This window comes from Prionailurus viverrinus, chromosome B2 (genome assembly GCF_022837055.1).
Source record: "Prionailurus viverrinus isolate Anna chromosome B2, UM_Priviv_1.0, whole genome shotgun sequence".
NCBI lineage: Eukaryota > Metazoa > Chordata > Mammalia > Carnivora > Felidae > Prionailurus > Prionailurus viverrinus.
The window spans coordinates 103,179,113-103,199,009 of record NC_062565.1 but is presented as its reverse complement, the minus strand read 5'-3'; the positions used below and the strand labels follow the sequence as shown (position 1 = coordinate 103,199,009).

General features: G+C 41.4%; 1 protein-coding gene across 5 annotated transcripts in view; it reads left to right on the top strand.

The window, feature by feature from the left end:
• The window catches only part of HS3ST5 (heparan sulfate-glucosamine 3-sulfotransferase 5), a 153,090-nt gene that overhangs the window by 129,456 nt on the left and 3,737 nt on the right, over window positions 1–19,897 (top strand). For 3 of the 5 annotated variants that reach the window (XM_047860461.1, XM_047860458.1, XM_047860457.1), the window contains one exon: window positions 17,843–17,981. In XM_047860461.1, the coding sequence (XP_047716417.1) occupies window positions 17,875–17,981 (107 nt within the window). In that variant the 5' untranslated portion in view covers window positions 17,843–17,874. Of the gene's footprint in view, window positions 1–13,505; window positions 13,686–17,842; window positions 17,982–19,897 lie in introns of all 5 variants that reach the window. The other 2 variants (XM_047860460.1, XM_047860459.1) reach the window with 1 other exon arrangement.

The window sequence follows — 19,897 nt, the reverse complement described above, 5'->3', positions numbered from 1 at the left end:
AATAACTCAGTATCAGCATTTGTAACAAAAACTTGACACAAACATTCTTGAAATAGCAAGACACGTGGACACTAGGGAGATAGTAGATTACGATTCAACAGGACTCCACAAAGAAGCTGAGTTTCAGGTGCAGCGATGTTCATCATGTCCAGTTTAATTAGCAAGATGCCTCATTATTTACTTCTTGTTCATTTCGTAGTGTCTTCCTGTAAAGAGACACTAAGGTTTCATAGTGTACGTCCACGTGTTTTGGAACTGCTTCATTTTACTTCGTTGGCACTTATTTCAATCTTTCTATCATACCCAAAAGGGAAGTGGGGGGGATGGGAAGAGCAGGGGCTGCACCATCAGGGTACAGTTGACATTTACTCCAGCTTCCCAAACAAAATGGTAGAACACAGCATACCTATAGTAATATGCATGAGTACAAGTTTTCCCATAATATATGATATTCTCAATTTTGTTTTCGTGAGTAGGTCCAAGATAAGAATAGAAAGGAAGAAAAGGCAGGAGAGATGGAGGGCGGAGGGGAGGAGGAACCTTGGGGCCATTCATTTACAGCTTTAGAATAAGTCCCCTTGCTGTGATCTAGGTGGGAAACATGTTGTTGGCATTTGACATACAATTACTTACAAAATACGCTCATAAACCAGATTGTCAGATTGTGTCAGTCACATCTAAACAACAGCAAGCAAATTGCCTTACACAGATGGAAAATGTGTAAGATGCACAGATATCCTGTGTAAACAACCTCAACTAAGATCTATTGATTAATTTTGTCCTACTTATCTATTCTGTTTGAAATCAGAGCCCACATTCTTTTCACCTTCTTTTTTGAAAAAGAAAAATCATTAAAGCCTAAGCCCCACAGTTCAAAAGCTGCAAGCTCTCACAAGTCTCCTAATCTTCAGCAAAAGGGAAATTCCACAAGTACAGGGTTCCCAAAAAAATGTCAATAACTATCTCCCCTTCACTGGAGTTTCAGAAATATAGCAGGAGGACCCCGCCCCCAGTATAGTTTGGGGGAGTCAATTTAGCAGTTATTCTGGTTACTATTATATTAGACAAAGCGATTAAGAGAAAGATTATTTTCTTTCCATTCATACTAAACACCAGCTGCTGTGTTTTAAAGAGAATATTCTGAAGAATAAAAAATTAACTGGTAAAGCTAAAGTCATGATGTTGACCAACTGCTTCTTTCTGTTTGTGCCTCAAATAATACCTCTTGCCCCAGCTATAGAGGACAGGCATTCTTCTTCGTAAGTAATAATGGAAAATAATAGGGGAAGCAATCAGAACATTTGCAAACGATATAAAAGACACATACACCTCTGTCACTTCTTAGCTGTGTGATGTTTGATCAGTTTAACTTCTCTGAGTTCCACGTTTCAAAGTGTGGGTGCTAATGACACCTAGTAAGTTCGCTTTGAGAATTTTAGGATATGATATATGTGAGAGGAGTGCTCTGTAAAATACCAAGTCACAAATGCACCAAAGGGATCAGGACAAGAAAGGATGAGGGAAATCAATGAAAACCCACCACTGCTATTTTGAAAATTGCTGAAAGCACATAGTCTCAAGAGCAGCAAGATAAACACCACCCACTTGGAAGGGTCATCTGAACAGGAAGGGAAGATATTATTTACTCTTCTAAATCCACATATGCCTAGATGCTATGGTCAGAAAACCTGTTAAGTGGCTAATTTAATGGTTGGCTAAGAAGAATGTTTGAAGCAAGGCTCCCTATGGCTTGCCGACTTGCCTTCCCCTCTCTGTGTGGTAGAGTGGAAATCTTGCTACTCTGAATCAGATGTAGAATCTCGTTTCAGTTCACTAGGTGCACTTACCTTGCATTGTTCATTCATTCATTCGTTAGGCCAATATTTATTGACTCCTAAGTGTTAGGTCCTGCACTGAGCACAAAGGCACCACAGTCTACCTCGCACATGGCTTATATCTAGCAGGGTCTCTCAACTTCTCCAGCTGGAACTCTGTCGTCTGTGAAACAAAGGAAATGGACATCATGCTCTCTGCAGTCTCTTCCAGTTGTCATGTGCTGAGTCTTTTTTCTCTGTGGGTTTTCAATTCTTTATTCTTCTCCAAAGAATAAAGAGTCTTCATGGTGATCTTTCCCTCTTCATTAACTTATGAAATAATTTGTGAGTATACACACACATACACATAAACATGTCAGTACATATATACACATATATATGTATATAGACAAAAATCTATCCCCTAAATAAAATTCCCCCATTCGATGTATGCATCACACATTTTTTCAGAGTCACTGAGGAAAGACACTATGCTGTTTGTGGATGCATATATACAGAGATAGGCATGTTAAACAGCCCCTGTCCTAAGAGACAAAATATATTCACAAATTATAACATATCAGAATCCTACCTTTAGAAGGAAAAAGAAAAATCTTCAGTTAATAGGACCAGAGAAAGTTTCTCATAGACAGTGGAGCAAATATGAGCCTGGAAAAGGGAATAGAATTTTGGTAAGCAAAATGAAAGAAAAGAATAAGGTATGGGCAGAGGAAAAGAATAAAGATAGGGTTTCTGAAAAAATACTGGCTATGATGGACATTTCACATGTGAGACAGGAGAGATGAGGCCATATGTGAATCAAAATGCCAAGTTCAGGTGCTAGAACATTATGTCCTTGGCTAGTACTGCCTAAAAGCGTGTAATGCAAGCCATATATATATATATATATATATATATATATATATAGTTTTGAAACTTCAGTGGCCTCATTAAAAAAGATGAAAAGAACAGATGAAATTAATTTTTGTGACACATTTCCTTTTACCCAGTATAAGCAAAATATCTTCTTAACACATACACAAAATAAAACATTTTTAATGAGATATTTTGTATTCTTTTTATACCATGCCTTTGAAACCCATTGATGTTTAACCCTTTCATCACGTCTCAAGTTGTGTTTATGGCTGCTGACTAGTGACTCATACTGTGCAGTACAGCTTCAGGCTACAGAGACTTACCGCTGGGTTTTGAGATGGAGGGTGGCTCGGTGAAAGCAATTTCTTTGGCAGCTGAATAAAGTTTTAGGATGTAGGAATGGAGGGAGTAGGTATGCATGTATGTGGAAGACAGGGAGATTGATCTTGTTGAAATTATCTGGGTTTGAAGAGACTGTGGTGGTCAACTCACCGATTACACACGGTTGAGAGAAATGTCAAGCCTACACAATCCAACTGAAGCAGAAAGTAACGAGCCATAGGCCAATTCACACAGTTAAAGAAAAAGCAGTATTCCTGATTATCTTGCTTATCTCACTAGACTTGATCCTCAATTTAACAGATGTGGATCAAACATCTAATAATGAACTGTGCCATCTTTGGGGGTCTATATATATATATATATATATACACGTATATATACATACACACACGTGTGTGTATGTATAGTATATATATATATATATAGACCCCCCAAAGATGGCATATATATATGTGTGTGTGTGTGTGTGTGTATATATATATATATACACGTATATATAAATACACATGCGTGTGTATATATATATATATATACCCCCAAAGATGGCATATATATATGTGTGTGTGTATATATATACACACACACATACATAAATACACATGTATACACACACACACACAGTTGTAAGACAGTAATTTAGCAATAACATGGGGAAAGTGGACATTTACACAACAAAGTGCAAAAAGTATTTTTGAATGCTTTGGGAACACAAAAGAGAGAATATACAATTCTGCCTGGAAGAATCTAGAAAAGATTCTCGGGGGAAGTGTCACCTGAGCTGAATATTGAAAGATAAGCACAGTGTCTGCAAGTACAAATAGGAGAGCAGAAGGAAGAGCATGAGAAAAATTAGGAAACTACCTGGCATGTCTTGGAAACAATGAATATTTGCCGAAGTTAGGGTCTGTGTGGGCGTATCACAGGAAATGTAGCTGGAGGGGCGCCTGGGTGGCCCAGTCAGGTGCGCATCGAACTCTTGACTTCGGCTCAGGTCATGATCTCATGGTTAGTGGGATCAAGCCCTGCATCAGGCTCCGCACTGAGTGAGGAGCCTGCTTGGGATTCCCTCTCCCTGCCTCCCGGTCCCTTCCCTGCTGGTGTGCGCACACTCTCTCTCTCTCAAAATAAATGAATATTTAAATAAATAAATATTTTTTTTTAATTTTTTTGACCGTTTATTTATTTTTGAGACAGAGAGAGACAGAGCATGAACGGGGGAGGGTCAGAGAGAGGGAGACACAGAATCGGAAACAGGCTCCAGGCTCTGAGCGGTCAGCACAGAGCCCGACTCGGGGCTCGAACTCACAGACCGCGAGATCATGACCTGAGCCGAAGTCGGAGGCTTAACCGACTGAGCCACCCAGGCGCCCCTAAATAATTTTCTTAAATGAAGATGGAAAGGTGAAAGAGAAATTGGGGTTGGGGGAAGGTCAACCTCTAGCTAAATGTAGTGTTCACTGTGCTACAGAGACCTCGAGCATCATAGGGGAGAGAAGTCACTTCCAGAGCCCACAGGTGTGTTGGGCAACAAGGCTTTGGCTTGAAAAACAAACGCAAAAGGGGTCGGCTTCGAAGAGAGTCATATGGAGACAGTAGCTTGCACATTATAACTCAAGAGTACTGACTTGGTGTCAGATGTCATGATCTGCCTTTTCGCTGAAAAGTAGTCGACACTTCACTAAATTGACCTTTTCTGGCCAATAGCAAATGCAGTTGCATTATCGTCTGGGTTCAAAGTTGGAGCATTCGAGCTATCATTGTTAGGGGTACAATGTATCTCTTGGAGGTGAGCTTTTGCTATTTGGCAGTGAGAAGAAAGCTTCAGGGGAAAATCGCCACTGCTTTTCTTTTTCTTAAAGCTACAGATGATGGAGAAATATGCCTGTATTCGTTTTCTAATGCTGCATGACAAAAGACTTCCAACACAGTAACGTAACACAGCACCCATTTATTAGCTCACAGGTCTGTAGGTCAGAAGTCCAGGTGGTTCAACTGGATTGTCTGTGGAGCATCTCACAAGGCTGAAATCAAGCCTTGAAGTCAGCCTGACTGGGCTCTTATCTGGAGACGGTGGGGAGGAATATGCTGCCAAGTTCATTGTTGTGGTTGGCAGAATCTAGTTCCTTGTGGTTGTAGGCATGAGGTCACCTGTTCTTTCTGGCTGCTGGCCAGAAGTCACTCTCAGTTCCTGGGGGCTGCTCTCCAAGTCCTGACATCTTCCAGCTTGCAACAGCATGTTGAATCCTTGTCTTGCTTGCACTCTAAGCTACCAGCTGAAGAGAACTTCCTGCTTTTCAAGAGCTCGCCTAATTGCATTAGGCCCACCTAAATGATTTCCTTATCCTGCGGTCAACTGATTAGCAACCGTAATTGCAGTCTGCGAAACATAATCTCAGGAATAACATCGGGGCGAAGGTCATGGCAGACGGGAAAAATCCTTCCCTGCCTACAGTGCCCTTTACCATCTTGTCAGAGTACATTTCAGATGGATCCATTTTCTTTTCTTTGTAAATTGAAAGAAGCTGTTTGGGCCACTTTACCTGATGAAACAAATAAAATTTCTGTGAATGTCTGTGAAGGGACCGATTTTCTCCTGGCTGGGTGATTAAGTAGGTGGGCTAAAACTGTATGTGAGTTTAAGGGAAAAGGAATAAAATAAAAGACACTTTCATTTCTGACAGGATGGTCAAACAGATACTCTGTATCCCACTTTCTACTGAAATAACTAAAATGTATGCTGAAATAGCTAAAGGGTATGTCTATCCTGTAAGTATATAATTATATCTATACGGCTACTTGAAAGTAAGGAAGGACCAGAGCCCCAGAGTGAGATAAAATTGGGAAACCTGATTGGCGAGTGAGTTCCAAAGTGAGGATTACTCTGAGAATTTCTGCCAAACTCTAGAATCCTTTTTCTTCCACTTTGATGGTTTTGCAGGCTCAGCTGTGAGAAAAATCACAGGAGGTGATCAGTGCAAGGAGTCTAAAGCAAGACAGTCATAAAAATAGTATTCTAGAGGATTGTACTGCCATTGTAAGAATGAATTAGAAGTAAGCCCGAATATTCCACAAGGAAATCAATTTTGGCACAGTGTAAAAGGACAGAACTCCCTGAAGATTGACAATCACAAACCGGTTCTCTCTGGAGTGTGGGGTTCTAGTTCATCCTACATGTGTGGTCCCAAAATCCCCAAGCAGGATCCCAGAGGACCATTCCCTCGGGCAACTGCAGCAGCAAATTTGTAATTCCTTCGGAAAACTCAACCTCAACCCAGGCTTCAAAGAGTACCAAAAAATAAAATTCCTTGGAAAATGAACAACCCAGAATGAGAATCACAGAACAAACAAGGAAATAAGACGTTATGAGTAAAACAACAAACCCAAAGGTCTCAGATAATGAGATTGTCGACACAGAGTATAACATAGCTATGTTTAATGAAATCTACCAAAAGCTTGGAAATAAGAGCAGGGAACATGAGACCATAAAAAATAACCAACCCTACTTGAACAATATTAGATTCTAGAAAGTAATATGCAATCATTGAAATTTAAAATGCAGTGAATGTACTATCCAAAAGATTAGATACAGTGAAGATAGTGAACTGGGAGATAAATCTTAAGAAATGAACTGGAAAAGAAAAAAGAAAAAGAGATGAACTAGAATTCTGTCCAAACGGGTAGAAAATATAAAACATAAGTTAAGAGTTATAGAGAATAGAATGAGAAGGTTTAACATAAATCTTATCAAGAGTTTCAGAAGGTAGTAGAAATAACATAAAAGAGGAATACTCAATGTGATAACGATTCCTATTTTTTTTTTCCAAATTTATTGAAATATACGAATTCTGAGAACCAGGAAACCTAGTAAATCCCAATTAGGATAAATGAAAAGGTTTCTTCTACACTAAGACCTACAGTAAAGCTACAGATCACCAAAGTGAAAGCGAAGATCTTAAAAGCAGAGTGAAAAGTTGGTTAAGTGTCCAACTTCGGCTCAGGTCATGATCTCACAGTCATGAGTTCGATCCCCGTGTCAGACTCTGTGCTGACAGCTCAGAGCCTGGAGCCTGCGTCTCTCTTTCTTTCTGCCTCTTTCCCCACTCATGCTGTCTCTCTCTCTCTCAAAAATAAATAAAAACATTTTTTAAAAATTTTAAAAAAGAAGAACAGCTTGATTGTCAATTTTGAATCAGCACCAATGGAAACTGAAGACAGCGGTATTAATACATTTAATAGAACGTGCTTCAAGAGAATAACCACCTCCCTTGAATTCTATACCCAGTCTTCCTTGTAAAACTAAGCGTGAAAAAAGATGTTCGTATTTAAACACAAAGCCAGTGAATTTTCACCTAAAGACTTTTCCTAAAGGCAATTCTATTTCAAATGAAAGGTAATGATCCAAATGTTTATTGTATAAACAATAACAATAATAAAACTGTCTCTAATTAGTAAGGGGAAAATTCAGGCTAAGATGATAATCAAGCTGAAACTAAAATAATATAGCTGTTAAGAGCCCAGGCTTAGAAACATTAAGATTCTTGACTCTGCCACTTGGTCAAGTTTCTTTTTTTTATTTTATTATTTTTTTTATGTTTATTTATTTTTGAGAGAGAGAGACAGAGCACAAGTTGGGGAGGGGCAGAGAGAGAGGGAGACACAGAATCTGAAGCAGGCTCCAGGCTCTGAGCTATCAGCACAGGGCCCGACGCAGGGCTCGAACCCACAAACCATGAGATCATGACCTGAGCCGAAGTCAGTTGCTTAACCAACTAAGCCACCCAGGCGCCCCAGGCAAATTTCTGTAAATGGCAAATGAGTATGACAGTAACCAACTTCACAGAGCCATTAAAAGCGATCATGTAGGTTAAGTACTTAATACTTAAATATTAACTTAGTGTGACTGGATACTAAGTGCCCAATATGTAATGTCCACCACTGTTACTCTTAATGATTATCTGAGAGAATTTTGAAACTTTTGTGTTGATTTGGTAATCAAAAAATCCATAGGATTCATACAAGTGCTTAGCACGTGACCCATTACCTACCACATGTAGGCACGGACAAAGACTCTCTCCTTGACTAAACTCCAGTCAGGTTCCCTGGAGCCCTCTTGTCATTGAGGCCTCAACCTTAGTCTGTAAGAATTGCAGATACACAGCACTAATGACTTGGTCTACCCTCCACTCCCATCCCCTCCACCACAAACACATACACACACACACACACACATACACACACACACACACTAAAAGACTTGCACAAACTCTAGCAAGGCTTCTGGCAGCCTAAGGCCATATGCCTAAGGTGACCCCAGCCCTCCTAAAATTGCCTGCCCGCAACAGCTCGGGGCTGTCAGTGGAATTTACTGTTTATTCCTGCCCAAACCTGCCATGTGCCCATGAACTCCCTCTTAAAGCAGTTACTTTAGAAAACTTATCATTATAAAGACTTTCTCTTGACCCTTTGAGATATACATCTACCACCCACACCTGTCTCCTTAAGGACCCAGAAATGCAGACCTTCAGAGAGGGATAGCTCTCACCCTTGTGCCTCTCAGTCCCTGGGGTGAGTACGCTGGGTGCCTTGTTCCCATTTGCAAAACTACCTCCTGTCCTGAAGATAGAAGAAGCTTGTTTTGCCTCCCGGTAAAAGCACCAATTAACAAACCCAGATGGCTTCGTCAAAGTGACCAACCCCTTCCCACTCCGTAACTTTTCACTTTCCTGACTCTGCTAGGGCCCTTCCATCCGCACTCTCTCATTCCCCCCTTTAAACTCCCAGTCACCTCCACCAATCAGAGTGGGGCTCAGGTCTATACTGAGGTGTCTCCCCTGCTGCAGTAATAGCACTGAATAAAATCTGTCTTTACCACCATTAGCTAGTGACCAATTTTGTTCTTTAACACCACTCCATAAATGCGAGCTTTATGATGACATCGGAGCACATGGCCCTGGTGCCTCCCGGTGCTGACTGCTTTACCAGAGCCTGTGTTCTTTTGTTCTGGAGGTGATGACTAGCTCAAGAGCTCTTTACTGAACACTAAACATCCTAAAACCTGTTTTGAAAAAGGACGAATTTTGGAAGAGAACATTTTAGTACTGTATTCTTTTAAACTAAGTTTCAAGTCACTCGTGGGCTCAACAGCTAACAAATCCTTCAGAAATTAGATCATCTTAATGGAGAAAACAGCAAAAAGAAAGAAGTACGACCTCTTTTTCCCTCTGGGAAGAAAAAAATTGAGGAAAATATTTCCGCCTTCGATACGAAATGTCACAACCTGTGTTTTCGGAATGGGAGGAAATTGTACTTCTGGCAAAAGGAAAATGAGATGCAAGAAGGCAGAGTGAGGCAAAAAGTGGATCAGTGGTTGCCTAGGGCTAAGGGGAGAGATGGGGATGCAGGGGAGGTGGGGGCCACTCCAGGACAGTGTTTCTTTCCAGGGTGGGAAACATGTTCTACAATTGACAAGTGGTGGTTGCACAACTCTGAGTATGCTAAAATCCATTGAATGTATACTTTACATGCATGGGTTGCATGGTATGTGAATTATGTCTCAATAAAGTGGGTACCGGGGCGCCTGGGTGGCCTCAGTAGGTGGCTCAGTGCTTCAGCTCAGGTCATTGATCTCACGGTCCGTGAGTTCGAGCCCCGCGTCGGGCTCTGTGCTGACAGCTCGGAGCCTGGAGCCTGCTTCGGATTCTGTGTCTCCCTCTCTCTGTCCCTCCCCAACTTGTGCTCTCTCTCTCTCTCTCAAAAATAAATAAACATTAAAAAAATTTTTTTTAATGTTTAATGTTAAATCAGTATCATTTTCAGTCATTATAAAAGAAATATATAGCTCAGGATTATGGAGATTAAAAGAGAGGAAAAGTCACTGCAGAGAACATTTAATCAGCACTCCAATCAAATAAAAATTAATGATAAAAATACCATCATATTTTAATTTAGTTATGGCACTAAAAGACATTTTATGTACATTATTTCTTTGATCCTCACCAAAAACAAGACATTTGTGAGAAAGGAAATAAGATTTGGAAATTGACTTTCTGTCGGGTACAGAATATTACACTTGATTTTACTGGGTGTGACAAGTAGAACTAATATTACTATAAAATTGACTTTGGCTATACAAGGCAGAGCTTATCCAGTTAACTTGACCTTTTTAACAGCATGAGCCTAAAGTACTGGAATGACCTGCTTGGACGATGTATATTAACTTAAAATGCCGGTATACTTGTCACCTCTCCCACTTACACTTTCCTATATAAACACAAGATTAGAGAGGGAAAGATTCTACTTCTAAACTCGCCAACAGGACGATTTATTAAACTCCAACAACCATTTAATGAAGCCAAAAGAAACTTTAGTGGGAAAAACACCCTTCTTCTATAAACATTAGTTACATATAGCAATGAGATACTGAGATTAAGACTAATTGGAATTCTATGCCAAAATAAAATTCAGTTCCCATCTCTTTCCTTAAGACATCATCCTACTAAATGAGACCCCTGAACAGAAGCAGAATTAACTGGCTCCTTTTAAGTTCGATAATTACAAATGCAAAATGAGTATCTTCCTGCAGACAGAGAGCCAGAGGACTACTCAAGCTAACACAATAATGGTAGCTGTGTGTGATAAATTATGTATGCATGATATCAAAAGCTGAATGGAGGGGAGAAATGGAGAACCCATTTGAAAATTTGGAATTTGCTCAACGCCACTCCTGCAGTAGTTCCCTGGAGCGTAAGTGCTAAGCACAGCGCAGTCATAAGCTCTACAGTTCTGTATAATTTATCAACTTTTTTCCTTTTCATTTCTAACATTGACCCTTCATGGTTAACTGAAGAAACAAAGAGCTAAATAGCTTCCTCAGCCATTTGATAGAGCAATTATGAGCATCCTGACTGATACATTTTCTGCCTAATCTACTAACAAATGGTGTCCATTTTCCTCTTAATCTACACCCTGTCTCCACATTCGACTTGACACGTGCAGAACGCTCCTTTCCATGCCCTTGTTCTTGCGCCCCTCTTCATTTGTTTCTTTGTCATTACAGCTCTCTTATGTGATCATTATAATAGGAGAAAAGCGAATTCTTTATGACAATTTTCCTCAGCTGCCCTTGGTTAATTTTTTTCAAAATGTGATTCCTATGGGTTCTCTGACAGCTGGGCAAATTGAAAGCTAATCAGCAGAATCTTTCTGAAGTGTCTGTATCTTTCCAAAGAAATTTCGTGTCTTAGAACGAGAGGATTGGTGTTCACGGTGATCGGCAATGTAATGTGATAGAGCCATCTTGAAGGGGGTCCAACTGTTTAAAACTGGGGGGTGATAAGAAAAATTGAGATTTACCTCAGGCACTAACTTCCCCACGCTGCAATTGTCTTTACTTCCTCAGACATTAATCTGTCATTATAAGAACACTCATTTAGTGGTCTTCTGGTGGAATCCCTTAGGTTGAGAGAACTTTAGACCCAGAAGGTCTGAACTCATCCCTTGAAAGCCCTTTGTTTCTTGGGTGGGAAAAAAAAAAAAAAAAAAAAAGATCTGGGAGGTTAAATGATTTACCCATGATCACATAGCAGGTGAGTAGCAGGTTAGTTTGAACTTGCCTGGTTTTGGGGTGCCTGGGTGGCTCATTCAGTTAAGCATCCAACTCTTGCTTTTGGCTCACGTCATGATCTCCCAGTTGTGAGATCAAGCCCGGCTTTGGGCTCTCCACTGAGCATGCAGCTTGCTTGAGTTTTCTCTCTCTCCCTCTCATTTTGCTCCTCCCCTGCTCTTGCACACGTCCTCTCTCTCAAAATAAATAAACATTTTTTTAAAAAAAGATGTGACGGGGGCGCCTGGGTGGCGCAGTCGGTTAAGCGTCCGACTTCAGCCAGGTCACGATCTCGCGGCCCGTGAGTTCGAGCCCCGCGTCAGGCTCTGGGCTGATGGCTCAGAGCCTGGAGCCTGTTTCCGATTCTGTGTCTCCCTCTCTCTCTGCCCCTCCCCCGTTCATGCTCTGTCTCTCTCTGTCCCAAAAATAAATAAAAAACGTTGAAAAAAAAAATTTTTTTAAAAAATTAAAAAAGATGTGATGTAGGGGCGCCTGGGTGGCTCAGCTGGTTAAGCCTCCAACTTTGGCTCAGGTCATGATCCTGTGGTTGGTGAGTTCAAGCCCCACGTCGGGCTCTGTGCTGACAGCTCGGAGCCTAGAGCCTGCTTCAGATTCTGTGTCTCCCTCTTTCTCTGCTCCTCCCACACTCATGTTCTGTCTGTCTGTGTGTCTCTCTCTTTCAAAAATAAATAAGCTTAAAAAAAAAAAAGATGTGGTGTAGATACACAATGGAATATTATCCATAAAAAAAGAATGAATTTGGGGCGCCTGGGTGGCGCACTCGGTTAAGCATCCGACTTCAGCCAGGTCACGATCTCGCGGTCCGTGAGTTCGAGCCCCGCGTCAGGCTCTGGGCTGATGGCTCAGAGCCTGGAGCCTGTTTCCGATTCTGTGTCTCCCTCTCTCTCCGCCCCTCCCCCGTTCATGCTCTGTCTCTCTCTGTCCCAAAAATAAATAAATGTTGAAAAAAAAAATTTTAAAAAAAAAAAAGAATGAATTCTTGCCATGTGCAACATGGATGGATCTGGAGGCTATAATACTAAGTCAGAGAAAGATAAATACCATATGAGTTCACTCTATGTGGAACTTAAGAAACAAAACAAAGAAACAAAGAGTCAAATAAAAAAACCACATTCTTAAATATAGAGAACAGACTGATGGTTACCAGAGAAGAGGTGGGGTAGGGGGAAGTGGGTGAAATAGGTAAAGGGTTTTAAGAGTACACATATCAGGGGGTGCCTGGGTGGCCCAGTCGGTTGGGCATCTGACTTTGGCTCAGGTCATGATCTCGCAGTCCGTGGGTTCAGGCCCCATGTCGGGTTCTGTGCTGACAGCTCGGAGCCTGGAACCTGTTTTGGATTCTGTGTCTCCCTCTCTGCCCCTCCCCTGCTCATCTGTGCGCACTCTCTCTCTTTCTGTCTCTCTCAAAAATAAATAAATATTAAAAAATTTTTAAAAAAAAGAGTACACTTTTCAGGATGAGCACTGAGAAATGTATGGAATCGTTGAATCACTATATTGTACACCTGTAACTAATATAACACTGTATGTTAATTATACTAGAAATACATACATGTACATATTTTAAAATAAATAATCAATGAAGGGCATTATGCGTTAGAAATGACCTCACTTCTCCATCAATGCAAGAAAAAGACCTAAACGGACTATAAGGGAATAAAAAAAAGTTGTAAGTAATATAGCAACCAAAAAAAAAACAAAAACAGCAGAAGAAAAGAAAAAGAAATGATACAGTGAATATGAAAATCACTTTGTAAAGTATTGAAAACATTACTTTTCTATAAGAACAGCACCTTTCATTTTCATCATCATTATCATTGCTTACTAATATTTTTCCTTTGTTTTATCAGGTACAAACCATCCCAAATGCCCCTGTTGCCTGCCCCTCCATGGAAACTTTTTTCCTCTTTTACTTTTTTTCACCTCCCCATCTTCCACTTCAAGTTCAATGGCAGGTAATTTGGGTGGAGTTAAGTGGTTTTGTCTGCTCTCATCAATCAATGAACAAGTATTTATTAAGAGTCTCCCAGGTGAGCATCCAGAGTTCTATGAGTGGCATTGCAATCAAGGGGCCACATTCTTTGGGGTCAGATAATTCTGCATTTAAATTCTCCTTTTGCATTTACCAGCTACATGCCCTTGGGTAAATAATCTGCTCATCTCTCTGCTCTTCGGCTTCCATCAGAAAAAATAAAATAGATAATACTTCACAGTGCCGTTGTATAACATGAGATGATAAATGTGGGAGAAAGTAACAGAGAGCATATGCTCAATAAATGTAGTTCCCGTCCACTTCATAAGGCTGTTACTAAATGAGCTAATGCTCAGGAGACAGTTATGCTTTCCTTGGAATAATTCTGCTCTGTGAGTTTGGTTGTTTTTAATGAACTTCGCTGCTATTGTTTCCGTTACTGTTTTTACTGCTACCGGGGGCTTGTGGTAACCATGTCTACAAGCTTTTGAGCAGCGCTTGAACATATCTTTATTATTATTATTTCTGAGTTCCCTTATTTCTTTGTTTCAGCTTGGGAATCATTTCTTTTCTTTGCTTAGTGCTGCTTTGAAGAAACAGCCAGATGTCTATACAATTTGTCGTTTCTGGCCATGTACTCTGTTCTTTAGCTACTCTGCTTTGTTCAGCTAAGATCCTGTGTCTATTAAAGCTTTAGTAGTCTGGAGAAACTATAATTGTGCCGTTCTTGGCACACCAAATGAAAAACACTGAGAGATTAAAAACTGGAGATGAAGGGGGCCTTCTGGGTCACTATAGGTCTTTAACCTTTTTCTACACATAAAAAGAAATAATAAACCTTAAAAAATTTTTTAAATACCTTGCCTATTACCAGTATGACTGCTGTGATGTAAGATTTTTAAAATATCCATTAAAGTTGGCATAGCCAAAAGAAGGAACTTTGGATCATTTAACCTTCTTCCCAGTTTAATACTGTTTTTGGTAAAACTTAGATGGTGTGGCTTCTCTTTGGTTTGAATCCTCAGACCAAGAGCAACAACTCCCAGCTTTTAAGACTCAGGCAGACCCTGACGCACTTCATGATGGAAACCAAAGAGGCATCTCGAATGTTAAATTCACCAAGTACCTTTGGTTCCCTGAGCAGGGTTGATTCAGGGGATGCTAGGGTACTGTCTCTTAGTTTATATATAGTCTGAGACTGATTACAGAACAAAATGCGATTTCACTTCCCATGTCCTGGGACATTTATTCAGAACTACTGATTTGGCTTCCGCATTTCTCAAAAATTCCAAGAGATTTCAGCCTAACACAAGAAGTGTTCATTTTTTGTCTCTCTTTTTGGTAATTCTTTGCTTTGCCATCTTCCTTTGAGGAGAGAATATAGTGTTACCATTCTCATATTTCACAGTAATTTCCATTGAAAGTTATTTATATTAGAAATAGGCTTACATTTTCCACAATCCAATTATACTATTAATGAGAACTGCACTAATTGCATTCTCTTCTTCCTTAAAATGCATTGTAAGAACAACTACATCAATCTCCCGAAGGTATTTGTTATGCTTCATTTTTGTCAAGTGCCCAGACATTCATTAAGTTCTATCCCGCGTTATCTTACTGAAGGCTCATGTCATCACAACCCCGTGAGACAGACATCATTATCGTCATCGTACAGATGAGGATACCCAAACCCAGAGAGTTTCAGTTATCAAACTAAAACAAAGTGTTACTCGGGGGTCTTTGACTCCCAATCCAATGGTCTTTGCACTGCATCATGGATGACTCATTCATATTAGCTGAGCGCTCGAATAAAAATTTTAGTTCTCCTCAGCACCCTAGTAGACTTGAGGGTGTGTAATGGGCCTGCCACAAGTAGAGGAGGCAGTGTAAACAAATGTGTCAAGAATGAGGTTTCCCAAAGAGAGAGAAACCCCCAGGGGGTCTATTTAAGGCATCTCAGACATAAGCTGCACTGGTCGGAACAGCATATCCCACAGAGCAAGACCTCCATGGTAACACCTGGACTTATCATAAAATGACAGTCTATAGGTGGAGTATTGGAGCCTTTGAGAATGAAAGATCCTCAGTGGCGGTAGAAAAAACTGTGGCTCCTACTCAGTCTGGTTTCATAACCTACTGTTTACCAGATGGCACATGCATTGCAGTTGAGAGCTTGAGAGCTTCGTTGTGGCATTCTCCTGAATCTTGGGCTAATTCCTCAGCAGCCTCCATTATTCCTCAGTCCTTTTCTTTCCTGCCTGCCAACCTTGAGCAGAGTGCAGCCGTGAGGTAGCTCCACAGCCTTACTCCCCCTACACGCAAATGTCTCTCCCGTGTCAGCTCTAAGCCCAGCAGTTACCCTCTGTTCCCATACTTACCGACACGATGGGCCTGACCCACTCCTCCTCACTAATGGGCAGTATATTGGGATTTCCTCCTCCAAAATCCACATCCACCAGGATCACCCTCCGCGGCAAGGTATTCACAGGATCTGAGAGTCTTGGAGGAAATGTAGGAAAGCCATTCCAGGCCAGTGAGGAAGCTGACAAAAGCAGAGAGATGAGAGCGAAGAGGGATGAGAGGCAGCAAGGACGCTGGCCTGAAGGGCACAGAGGCTGCTGCTGGGAAGTAATAATAATACGGACGGAAGCTGAGTCTCCAAGCTGGAACCTCGGAAGGAGGGGCCCGCACTTTCAAGAAGAGATTGGACTGGGTCAGCAAATAACCAAAAACGAGAGGGCAGAATAACTTGGGTGAGGAAGAATAACCAGACTATATGGACCATAGGAAATGCGCAAGGAGAATATCCCCAGATGTTAAGAAATAAGGGAGGCATCCTGTGCCTCAGAAGGCAAAGCAGGAAGAAATTAAGGAGAGAGTTTTCTAAACTTCGTATCTGAAGAGGAAAACAAGACAGTAAAAAATGACTAAGTTTTGTGTGTCATTCACTCCACTGTAAAACACACACACACGCACACACACACACACACACACACGATGCAAGATTAATTCAGACCCATTAAAATGGAATCTCTGAAGGTGGTAGCAGGTGTGCATTTCCTAAAGTTCCTGCAAGCTCCAGATAGAGAACCCCCAGCCTAGAGAGCAAAGCAGATAGATTCTGGGCTCAGCGCCTTTTCTTCTTGTACGTCAGTGAGCAGGTCTAGCCCACTGCTGTACTCAGATAGGGTTTTCTAGGATGAGAATTTCCTGAACTACCTCTTTCCCTTCTCTTCCCCATCTTACCTACACACAAGGAAAGATGTTCGAAGTGGTAACCACAGGCTCATCGAGTCCCTGCAAAGACCCTTCTTACTGCCTCCTCTCTGCTTTTGTCCTCAGCCCTTTCTCTCCCCACCCTCAGCTCCTGTGTCCATCCAGGCCAGCCTTCCTTCGCTTCTCAAACTGGCCAAGCATTTTTCCTCTGCACTGTTTTCGTGCGTGCTGGTTCCTCTGCCCTTGCCCTGTCCTCCTTGCTTCTCATCCTCAGGTGTCAGGCCAACTGTCACTTCTTCAGCAAAGACTGAATAGGTTCCTCCTGTTATTCTCTCTCAGTGGATCCTGTTCCTTTGTTATTACCGTCTGTGAATATATGTGAATCCTACGCTGGCTAGTCAATATCTCTCTTCTCCACTAGACCATAGACTCCCATGTTGCCCACTATCTCTTTAGCACCTGGTGCACAATATAGCACATAGGACATGTTCCATAAATATTTATTCACTGTGTGTTGGATGAATATGGCTCTTATCTCCCTCTTTTGGGATTCCTTCCTCCAGCCTCCTCACCAGATCATGCACTACATTCCACAGACAGAGCATGCGTCGGGGAGGGGTAGAGCGAGGGAGACACAGAATCTGGAGAGGCTCCAGGCTCTGACCAATCGACACACAGCCTGACGTGGGGGTTGAACTCACAGACTGCGAGATCATGACCTGAGCCGAAGTCGGTCGCTCAACCAACTGAGCCACCCAGGTGCCCCTCTTCCCCCTAGTTTAGTATTTGCTCTTATAACATGGGCCAGGAAAAGGAAGACAAGTTTTGGGAAATACCTGTTATATCATGAACATAGTTAAGGTTGGTATGGGATCTTTTCTTCATGAAGCATCACTTCCCATACAGCCTGTAGTCCCACCCCTCCAAGGCTTTGTGACAATCCACAGAGCCTATTAGAGATGACTGCTGATGAGTCCCCTTCTATCCCTTGTCTCTCAGGCTGCAGAAGTCCTGAAGGTTGATGGAGGGCCATGCTATTCAAACAGCAGGCGTGGCTGAGACAGAAGCTCCTGGTGCTGGGAAGCCTTGCCGTTGGGAGTCTCCTGTATCTAGTCGCCAGAGTTGGGAGCTTGGATAGGTAGGTAATTAAACACATACTCATGCCCATGTGACTTCAAGTGTCTCTTGATTTACACTTCCCTAGGACATAATCTTAAATCCATCCATTTGTTTTCCTCTCTCAAAATTCCCAAGAAACACGCTTTTCTGCAGTATTGATTTTGATTTATTGAGCCTTTGAAAAAAAGAGATCCAAGTTGCTCAAGCCAAGGTGTTCGTCAAGATCCATTTGTATTCTGTGTGCGTTGACATTTGTTTTCAGAGAAGGGATAAAGCAGTAAAAATGTCATTTACGAGAGCTCAGTGTGGTCTGTGTGCATCTGGTTGTTGACCTGTAGCCATAGCAAAATGGTGATGTTGTATTTATTTATCTTCATTTTGAAATTTATGAGTGAGCAATTAGTGTGCTACCACAAGAGTTAAAATTATGTATGAGCCTGTAAAGTAGCTCATCAAGTTTGGAATCCATTGCCTTGGAAAGATGGCTGTAGGCTTCGGGAGTTTTAACCATGTTAATTAGGTCTGGTTTCAAGGAGCTGAAAGTATCAAATGAGGAGGCTGTCGCTCAGAGTAATTGCCCAGAAAACAATGGAAAATCCATGGAGAGGAAATTTACAGAGGTAGCATTTTGGCTGTAAATAAGCAAACAGTTGAGAGATGATACTAGTCTTACAGAAGTCCCAGCAATATCAGCTGGCTTGACGTTGAGTGGCTCTGGACTGTCCCACATTTGGTATGATTGGAAAGGACAGAGAAGTTAATTTCTAGAACGCAAAGTTTCCTTCTTTGCCCTTTAAAATCAAGTCTTGCAGCGGAAAGACTGAGGAATTCAATTCCCATTTTTCATGAAAATGCGGCCACACTTAAAACTACCTTCCTTACAGTTCTCCTTTTCTAATCTCTAGAGCTTATCAATTGGTTATTTAACAAATAATGTTGCAGTGGTTTTTATTTTCCTTCAGCCAGTGTCAATTTGGGTAAAGTGAACCCCTCTGATGCTTTTCAATTCAAAATTCCTAAGTAAACTTCCCACCCAGTGGTTTGCTGACTATGAGAAATGGTAGTATCCAGGCTTATCACTGACTTCGAGTAGTTTTCTAAAGTAGTACTTAGTTATTAGTGAAAAGCTTGGAGGTGGGCACCATTGTCCTAGGTCCCTACTGGAATTTTTATGTCCAGGTCTTTCAATACCTTTAGTTAGCTTCCAATCATTTTCCTTTTATTGAGTAATTGATCTAATGATCATTAACATATTAGTTACTTAGTTGATGACTTTTTCGTTTTTAACTTGGTCTCTAGTCTCCAATGGGGTAGCATTTACAAGGAATTGAACTGTTTGGTGGGCTTTCCCGAAACCTCTCATTTGAGAGTTTGAACAGATGATGCCTAAAATTGACACGCACTTACTTAGGCCTATCCTTTAGTAACTGAGGACCCTGCTCTTTGGGAGGGAGGCTGAGCTCCAATACTTCTGCTCCTCCTGGTCCTAAGATTCCATGTTTTTCCCATGTCTGAGGCCCATGCACAGAACCTACTCTTCAGGAAAGGGAAATAATCTATTGTCTCCTATTGTGAGTCAGGAAGTCAAAAAAGCAACTGTTCTGCAGGGTATGAGCTCCCAAGGTGGAAGATAGAAAGAGGACAGGAGGAAAGAAGGAAAATGGCCCTGTTTCAGCCTCTCAGCCAGAGTTCCGCAAGAGAATTAAGTCCTTACAGAAAAGGCGTGGATTGACTATCTCTTCATTTCTCCCAAGGAAGGCACAAGCCTCACTTTGGATGCGCAGGCGAGAAGTCCATCCATTACATTCAATGGATGCCTTAGGGAATTAGGGCTTAATTTTGGACCAGAACCCAAGACGAGCTAAAAGATGAATTTGCAATATCCCAGTCAATGTGACAATAAAAAATATCGTTGTATGTGTTGCTACTTTCATA